Source organism: Chrysochloris asiatica, unplaced genomic scaffold (assembly GCF_000296735.1).
Source record: "Chrysochloris asiatica unplaced genomic scaffold, ChrAsi1.0 scaffold00132, whole genome shotgun sequence".
NCBI classification, from domain to species: domain Eukaryota; kingdom Metazoa; phylum Chordata; class Mammalia; order Afrosoricida; family Chrysochloridae; genus Chrysochloris; species Chrysochloris asiatica.
The window spans coordinates 2,125,776-2,135,361 of NW_006408650.1; the positions used below are offsets into that span (position 1 = coordinate 2,125,776).

A 9,586-nucleotide genomic window follows, 5' to 3' on the forward strand; every position below is an offset into this window, starting at 1 on the left:
GATGCTGAGACCCTTGGCTCCAAACGGGAGACCAGGAGCAGAGCCCAGCAGGGGGCTGTGGAGGTATGTCTGTGCTCAAACTGAGGGGCCTCTCCTGGCAGTGACAAGGTCTCAGGTACAGAGAGTCACAGGGTGGGAGGCCAGCTCCTTCTCTCCTCCGTGGTGTGGTTTTCAATGAACACAGTTGGCTTTCCATAAGTCCACACCTCTCCCTCCCATCCACTAGCCTCTTTGCCTCACTGCTTTTCTTTGAAATGAAGCTTTCTGTTCATTTACGAGGGGAGAGGGCTCTGAAGGCATCACGGCAGGATCAGCTGTGACCCCTCATGTGCTCAGCTCTCCCCACCCCCCCACCCCCCATGAGCAAGCCTGGCAGCACGTGAGGGAGGACCGAGCAGAGCAGTTAGCATACAGGCGCACCTTCCCGCAAAGTCAGCTGAATCGGTAACATTAATCGCATTGGAGGGCAATCTACGAAGCTGGCATGGGGACCCAGAGGTGATTTTCCTGTCTTTAAGTGTGAATTATTCATAAATTGGTTTTAAAAAATTGTCTAGTTAAGCGGCCCCTCCCCCAGGTCCCTCAGGAACACAGTGGAGCTGAGTTAGAGGAACCTTTAGCCTGTGAGAGGAAGGCAGCTAATGCCGATAATTAACCCTCTTCTTGCTTTTCAAGGGAGGTTTTGGCTTGTGGAGTTTTACATGTTGTTCATGGCTGGGCGACTGCTCCCCACAGAGAGGAAGAAAACCTACTCATCTTTTCAGTGGGTCTGACAAAGCAGGAGTCTGCTCACGAGTGTGGCCCAGAGCAAGCGTCCCTACCACCACTCAGGGAGCTGGTGTTGGTAGAAGAGCAGCAACCATTTCCGGGATCACTGGGGGTGGGGTGTGTGTGTGTGTGTGTGTGTGTGTGTGTGTGTGTGTGCTATAGCCACTACATCACTACTGTGCAGGTTCTTGGGGAGGGGGATGGGGCACAGAAGGAGCATTCAGGAAAGTACAAGCACCCTATGGGTGGTGAACACACACCATGGGCCTCTCTGATCAAAAGGCTTCCTGCCCAGTGTGGGTCCCTGGGTGGTGGTACAAATGGTCAGTGCCCTTGGCTGCTAACCGCCCAGCGGTCCCACTGAAATCCTATGGTGTACAGTTCTAGGAGTCCATCAGTAAAAACAGTACAATGGGAGCTGGATGAAGAGGTTCAGAGAGACTGAAGGTGAGTGTCCGCGGGGATCACTGGGCCAGTCCACCCAGACTTAGGCTCTCAACACACGCCCACTGCTCACCGCCGTCCCTGACTCACACCAGCTGCAGGACCGTGTCTCCTGACAGTAAGCGGCTCGATGCACCTGCTTTGTGACAACCTCATGGGACAGACAGGGGGTGGTGGCAGCCATGTGTTATTGAGTCTGTTCCCACTTACCATGACCCTGTGTTTGTGAGGCTGTACATCTTTACGGGAGCAGAAAGTCTCCTCTTCCTCCTACACAGTGGCTACTAGATTCGAACTGCTGACCCTGTGGCTAACAGCTCAGCTCAGCATCCACTAGGTTACCAGCGCTCCTTTGTACAAGGAGACAAAAGCTGGTTGTCAAAAGCTAGAGCACACTCAGCTTCCAACCCCCCCGTGAGAAAGCTTAGCTAGTAAGAGGCTCTCTTGAAACCCCGGGAAAGTGGACCACCCCAGGCTGCCCCCTGTGCCTCTCTCCTGCATCAATACACACCAGTCTGAAGACAGTCCATGTTACTGCTAATTACAATTTGTCACTTCCAACTGTTGATTTTGGAGGAATAGTGTATCTGCTAGGCTTTCTTCTCATGTGTCTGAGATGAGATTTTAAGAAGAAGCTAGAACGTGCTCACCCACGTTCACGGCAGCTCTGTCCACAAAAGGATGGAACAATCTAAGTGCCCATCAATGGGGAGACATATATACCACAGAATAAAAGGGACAAGAAAAATGACTTTCAGAAACATTTACAACTGGGATGAACCTGGAAGACATTATGTTGAGCAAAATAAGTCAATCATAGAAAAACAAATATTATATGCTCCCACTTTTATGAAATGGTATGGATAGGTAAGTACATAGAAAGTCAGGCTCATCAGTGGTTACCAGTGACAGGTGGGGAGGAGAAGGGAAAGTCACTCTCGACAGCAGACACTTACTTTTGGTGCTGGGAATGTAACACTAAACGAGGGTGGCGTGTGCACATAGATACGTTGTTGTTAGGTGCCATTGAGTCATTACAAACTCATAGCAACCCTATGCACAACAGACGCAACACTGCCCAGTACTGCCCCAACCTCACAAGCATTGCTATGCCTCAGCCCACTGCTGCCGCCACTTGGCCAATCCATCTCGCTGGGGGTCTTCCTCTTTTTCTGCAACACTCCACCCTACCAAACATGATCTCCTTCTCCAGTGGCTGGTCCCTCCTGATAATATGTCTGGAGTATGAAAGATTAAGTCTGGCCATCCGGGCCTCCATGGAGCACTCTGGCTGCACTTCTTCCAACACAGATCTGTTTTGTCTTCTGGCAGTCCACAGTTCTTCCAATATTCTCCTCCCACACCATAACTCAAATGCACCAGTTCTTCTATGGTCTTCCTTATTCACTGTCCAACTTTCACATGATCATGAAGCTGTTGAAAATACCATGGCTTGAGTCAGGCGCACCTCAGTCCTCAAACTGACATCTTTGCTCTTCAACACTTTAAAGAGGTCTTGTGCAGCAGATTTGCCTAATGCAATACATTGTTTGATTTCTTGACTGCTGCTTCCATGAGTGTTGATGGTTGATCCAAGAAAAATGAAGTCTTTGACAACTTCACACTCTTTTCTCCATTTATATAGATGTTGCTTATTGATCCAGTGGTGAGGATTTTTGTTTTCTTCATATGGAAATGCAACCATATTGAAGGCTATGCTCTTTGATCTACATCAGTAAGTATTTTAAGTCTTCTTCGCTTTCATCAAGCAAAGTTTATCATCTGCATATTGCAGGTTGTTAATGAATCTCCTTCTAATCCTAATGCCATGTTCTTCGTCATATAATCCAGCTTCCTGGATTATTTGCTCAGCATACAGACTGAATAAGTATGGTGAAAGACTCTTAACTCCAGCATACACCTTTCCAGATTCGAAACCATTCCGTGTCTCCCTATTCTGTTTGAATGACTGCCTGTTGGTGAGTGCACAGGTTCCTCATGAGCACGATGAGGTATTCCGGAATACTCACCCTGTGCAATATCGGGCACAGCTTATCACGATCCACGCAGTCAAAAGGCTCTGCGTCGTCAATAAAGCACAGGTAACAGTATTTTATGCTTCCAGCCAAGATCCATCTTGTCTGAATGTCAGCAATGATAGCTCTCATTCCACATCTGTCTGAATCTGGCTTGTGTGTCTATATATATTGGTGCATGAGGCTTTTTGCTCCCACAAAGATTTAAAAAACCTTGGAAACCCTATACAGGGCTGCTATGAGTTGGAACCGATTCAAAAGCACTTAACAACATATACTCACATACATAATAAAACACATTGTTGTTTTTGTTGTTAGGACCTCCAAGTCAGTTCCGACTCATAATGACCCTGTATAGGGTTCCCAAGGAGCGACTGGTGAATGTGTACTGCTGACCTTGTGGCCCAGTGCATTATCTCACAGCGCCAATCCAGGACTCCAAGCAAACACATAGAGGGCATAAGCACAGATACTCTGTACACACAAACAGCTCAGAAGATTGAATTTTGGGGTGTGAAAGCTTAGGACCCTCACAGTCTCATAGGACAATTCAGTCAACTGGCATAACACAGTTCATCAAGCTGATGTTCTATGTCCTAGCTTGGTGAGTAGTGTCTGGGAGCCTAAAAGCTTTCAAGTGGCCGTCTTGCAGCTTGCAGTCAAATGTAAGAGGAGCTTAAGCCTATGACTGATGGATCTAAACCCAGCCATCACCGTAGACTGAAGGGGACACAGAAAGAATGAAAGGAAAGACCACAGTCTGCTTCTTGGAAATGTACAGGAAGCGGACAGGCCAAAAGAGCTACATCTGTTGAGCTCCAAAAGAAAAGGAGCATTCTGGGAGCAGCGAGGAACTTAGCATTGCTGGGCCTTCTCGCTTCCAGGGGGCAGAGCCACAGCCTCCTAGGTTTCCCAGATTCGGCTCTTCACTATGTGGTTCTGACAGGTGGGCCACCATTACGGAGTACTGGGCAGCTGAGACCAAGCCGAGTCACCACTCAGAGGGACGGAGAGCATCGGGGCATCCCAAGCCGAGGGACAAGTGCAGCCGAGGGGCTTCCCCAGAGTGTGGTCTCAGGAGACACGGGGGTCTTTCTAAGGCTTTGGATCTAATGTCACTTTCAGACTTGCCTGGTGCCTTTAATCCCTCCTTTCACTTAGTCCCACCCCCCACCCCCCCATTTGGAGTAGAAATGTCCACCTTGCGCCTGTCCCATCGCTGTACGTTGCATGAAGATACCTTGGATTCTGATTTCACAGGTCCTCAGATGAAGACGACTTTTTCCCCACATTGGGCTATGCTTAAAGACTCACCCATATTTGATTCAGATGATTTAGAAGATGGAACTTTGGACTTGCAGTTGATTCAAGACTTTGGGGAAGATGTGATGAGGAGAATGCGTTTTGCATATAGCAAAGACATGAAGTTTTGGGGGCCCAAGGGTGAAATGCTATGGGTTGAACTGTGTCCCCCCAGAATATGTGCTGCAAATCATAATCTCTATGCCTAACATTATAATTCAAACTGGAATGGGTAGTTAATGACACAAGATTAGTGTAAGATGTGTCTTAAGTCAATCTCTTTTGAGATGTAAAAGATTCAACAAGGAAGTGAGAAGTAGAGGCAGGGTCAGACAGATGTCAAGCTACACCGGAAGCTGAAGAGACAAGAGAGAGTCTCCCCTTCGGGCTGGTGTTCTGAGCCTCTTAAACTGTGAGAAGTAAGTTTCTGCTTGTTGAAGCAGTGCACCTGCGGCATTCGTGTCACTGCAACCTTGGAGCACACACCAACCACAGGGTTTCGAAGGCTGCAGACTGCTTGCTACAGCTTTCTCCCAGGAAGTGATTGGTGGGTTCCAACTGCTGACCTTTTGCTTAATAGTCATACACTTAAGTGCCATCGAGTTGGTTCCAACTCATAGCATCCCATATAGGGTTTCCAAGGAGTGGCTGGGGAGCTTGAACCGCTGACCCTGCTATCCAGTGCATTAACCTGCAGCGCCACACCAGGACTCACAGAGAAAACAGGATATGCAATTTTTTAAAGATACCACTTTCATAGCACGAAAAAGCCAAGTACCTAAGAACAAATGTAATACCTCACTCCTAAGAGCAATTCAAAGGAGCTCTGGTAGCATAGTGCATATGAGTCAGGCTGCTGACCTCAAGGTCAGCAGTTTGAAATTACCAGCAGTTCCGCGGAAAAAAGATGAGGCTTTCTGCTCCCGTAAATGTTTACAGCCTCAGAAACCCTAGACAGGGCCGCTATGAGTTGGAACCGACTCCACGGCATATAACCACCACCATCAAGAGCAATTAAAGACCTAGGTAAATGGGGCTATATAGAACACACGTATGGACTGGAAAGGTATCAACCTCCTGCAAGTCACTCTACAGGTCAACTGAAATCGCAACAAAAATCCCAGCAAGTTCTTTGCTGAAACTGAGAAATTCATACAGAAATGCAAGAAGCCAAATAATCAAGGCAATTCTGAAAAACACAGACCACTAGTTGTCAGTGACCCCATAAAGCTCTCATGCCTAAGACTGTGTATTCTGCAAAGACAAGGTCCCGAGGACCACGACAGAGGCCCTACAGCCACCCTGAAAAACTCTGGCAGTCCCCACTAGAAGGGAATACATGCATAGCTGAGATCCAGACACCTCACACCTAGAAGAAGTTCTGGGCACCTGTGTTCACCAAAGGACACGTATAAGAATTAGTAGCACGTGGGCCAGGTCGAGGTACTTATCTTGGGCACAACAGTTAAGAGGGGAGACAAAAACTAAGTAATCAAGGTAATTAATATTCTAAGATAATACTACAAAAATAAAAAATAAAAACAAGTGTAAAAATCCATCAGGAACCAAATATCAAAGTTCTAAATAAAGACATGGCTAACGTAACCGAGTTTCCCTTTGCCTCGGTGAAGGCCGTGGCACGAGCAGCATGGCTCAGAACAGCCTGCTGGTCATGGTGGGGGAATCAGTTTTGGAGTATTCGTCTCCACAGTGGTCCTCTATCCTGGAGGAGAACGAGCCATTGTGACATGCAGCCAACAGGACATTGAGCGAGAACAGGGCTGACGCAGAGACCACGGGAGGCATGTTCTGCTTCCCTGGGGCACAAGCAGGCACGTGCTTATAGGAACGGGGGCTAGAGGGGCATTAAGGGAGGGGCCCTTGGGTGCTATTTAGGTTCTGTTGCTTGATTTGGGTGCTGGTTATTGGAGCAGGCTCACTCGTGAGAACCGCCCACTGAGCTGTACACTGAGATGCAGCTGTTTTCTAAGTGGGGGTCCTGCTGCCCCCTCCCCAGGTACAGAATACTGATGACAGAAGTTCAGGAATGAACTATGCAGATGCTTGGTAAGAATGCCTGGTGCTGCATACACAGTATCTACTAAAAAAGACGTCCAGGTGGGGGCACACAGACACACGGACACACGGACACAGACACCACCCACCACAGTCAGGGGCTGGTGGTCCCCAAGTCCTTCCCCATGTGGCAAACAGCCCCTTAGCGATTCCAGGAGAAACAGCGGAGAAGCCGTGCAGGACTAAGCTGTGAGGGTCAGTGGGAGGAGAGGCACCTGCAGGCGCTCCAGCCACAGGATGCCCAATCCAGGCAGGATCTGGGGCCCTGGTGTGTCAGCCCACCATGGAGCTGGGCGGTATGATTCAGTCAAAGGCTGAAGGAAGCGTCGGGCACCCCCCTGCGCTGTAGGAAAGTCTGTATTATGGAAAGCAGTGTTTACAGAAGAGATCATTTTTCAAAACTCCGTGATTTCAAACCAGAACCTCAAAAAACCCGAAGCAGACCAGTGGCTGTGTAGGTGATAGCGACTCAGGGCGCCCCCGTGTGGGTCAGAGCAGAACTGCGCCTCACAGGGTTCTCTACAGCTGGGGTGTGGGTGAAGATCACCAGGCCTTTCTACTGATGTACCCCTGGGGGGACTGGAAGCTCCGACCTTTGGATCGGTAGTCAAGCACTTAACCATTAATCCACCCAGGAAGTTGACATCAACCCGGTTTCATCCAGTCTCGTAAGCGTCTGGTGATTGGCACCTGGAGGCGGCACCCAGATGGTGACTCTGCAGACCCAGGACGGCCTGCGTACTCACCCGAAACGCCGTGCCTTCCTCGATGATTGTTGGCAGCTGAGAGAGACAAATGTCCACGGCCAGGTCCCAGGCTTGCCTGAAAAGGGAAAAGAGGAGACCACATGCATTAGTCCCTGGCAGCTGAGGCCCGGGCAGAGGGCAAAGAGCAAAAGGTAGGGAGGGAGGACCCGCTGGAGAAGTGGCCTGGGATGCCGTCCAGGATGGTGGCTGGAAAGAACGTAGTTACCGCAAGCGCTGGTGTCTATAACCGTCCTATCCATTTAGACTTTTTCTCTTTAAACTAAAGTAAGAGAACAGCCTGGGAAGTAAAGGAAGCCTTCCCAGTTTGTGATGCACTTTACAAAAGCCCGTTGTCTTCCGACGCAGACTTGAACACGGCTGGCACCACAGCCCGGCTGCTGGAATTGAGGAGCTGCAGCCAGCGTGGTGCCCACGTAAGTACTGGTGGGTGTGACTCTCCAGCCACTGGGTCTGGTCCCTGTGAGGAGCTGCGGCCAGTGCTAGTTATTAGCTGCAGCTGAGTGGGCTCCAACTCATAGCAATCCTGTACACAACGGCGTAAGACGCTGCCCAGTCCTCCACATGCTCACAGTCGTGCTAAATCTGAGTCTACTGCAGCCACCTCTGTCAGTGCATCTTATGGAGAGTGCGGCACCTGCCTGAGTACTGGGGGGCTTGCCTGTCCAGGCATTGGATCAGGTTTGTATGAGGAGCCCTGGGGATGCTGTGGGTGAGGTGTTTGCTGTTAACCACAAGGTCGATGGTTCAAACTCATCATCTGCAGAAGAAAGGTGAGGCTGTCTGCGCCCATCAAAATTTTGTCTCAGAAACCCTACAGTGGGTTGCTATGCATCGTAAAGGACTCTACGGCAGCTCTGAAATGGCCAGTGTCACCAAAGGGGAGCACACAGCGGGATACCAGGTGCTCTTGTCACATTGGCCTAGAGAAGGTGGTCCCACCTGGGGACCCGGGAAGACCGAATGTTTGTAGGTGGTCTGCACCCTCGAGGACAAGATGGGCAGTTCTAATGGTGGAGGCCTCAGCCATACTCCCCACCCATCTCTGATGGCAGCAGGGCTTGCTCAGTAACTCCATCCACCTGTCATCTTCAAACACACCTGTGAAAATGTGCGAGTCTGCTTTGACCATACGCCCACCTTGCTAGAGTCACAGGTCCAGGCCTAGCGCACGCAGCCCTACAGCCACGAGTCCCGCCCCCACCCCTCAATCTAGCTGCCTGCCTGGTGGATGCTGTTTTTAAATAATTCTCCAGTGGAGGTGTAAAAACCCATCACAAGACCATGTGTGTTGCTTCATAAAATACGCGCTTACGTAACTGGGGAGGGTGAGTGAGAGGTCCCCGGTGGCCCTAGCTCCGTTACAGCTGCTCTTAAGGAAGTTTCTCTGGCGCCTGCCTCCTCTGGCCCAGGTAACATCAGGTGGCCTGAGAGGACAGCCAGACAGGCACTGGCCCTGGAACCACACCGGGCTCTGTATCTTTCCCTAGATGGATAATTTCGGGCCGTGTTTAATATGATACAATGGTTAGCACTCTGAACTTTGGATCCAGTGATCCGAGTTCAAATCTTAGTGGAACTTTGCCTGGGCCCCACCCTTCGGAGTCCCGGTGAGGCACTGCGGGTTAATGCGCTGGACTGCAAAGTCGGTTTGAACCACAAGGTCGGAGCTTCAAGCTCACCAGCTACTCCTCAAAAACCCTGTGAGTAGTAAAACTGACTCAACAGCACTTAACAATGTTTAATGAACTTTTTACCTTAACAACTTATAGAAAGGGCACGAAACCAGCACAGAGAGCATCTAGCTGTAATTTCTCAAGCCTCGGTTTCATTATTTGTATGGCTGACAGGCACCTGAGGGAGGAGAGTGGGGGCGCTCAGGCACCTAGAGGAGGAGAGTGGGAGAGTGGGGGCGCTCAGGCACCTAGAGGAGGAGAATGGGGGCGCTCAGGCACCTAGAGGAGGAGAGTGGGGGTGCTCAGGCACCTAGAGGAGGAGAGTGAGGGCGCTCAGGCACCTAGAGGAGGAGAGTGAGGGTGCTCAGGCACCTAGAGGAGGAGAGTGGGGGCACTCAGGCACCTAGAGTGGGGGAGTGGGGGGTGCTCAGGCACCTAGAGGAGGAGAGTGGGGGGCGCTCAGGCACCTAGAGGAGGAGAGGGGGGCGCTCAGGCACCTAGAGGAGGAGAGTGGGGGGCG

At 50.3% G+C, this 9,586-nt stretch overlaps 1 protein-coding gene across 2 annotated transcripts in view; it reads right to left on the minus strand.

Annotated features, from left to right (window-relative positions):
* The window catches only part of RPTOR (regulatory associated protein of MTOR, complex 1), a 383,851-nt gene that overhangs the window by 88,471 nt on the left and 285,794 nt on the right, over window positions 1-9,586 (minus strand). For both annotated transcript variants that reach the window (XM_006869519.1, XM_006869518.1), the window contains exon 10: window positions 7,373-7,448. In XM_006869519.1, the coding sequence (XP_006869581.1) occupies window positions 7,373-7,448 (76 nt within the window). The remainder of the gene's footprint in view (window positions 1-7,372; window positions 7,449-9,586) is intronic.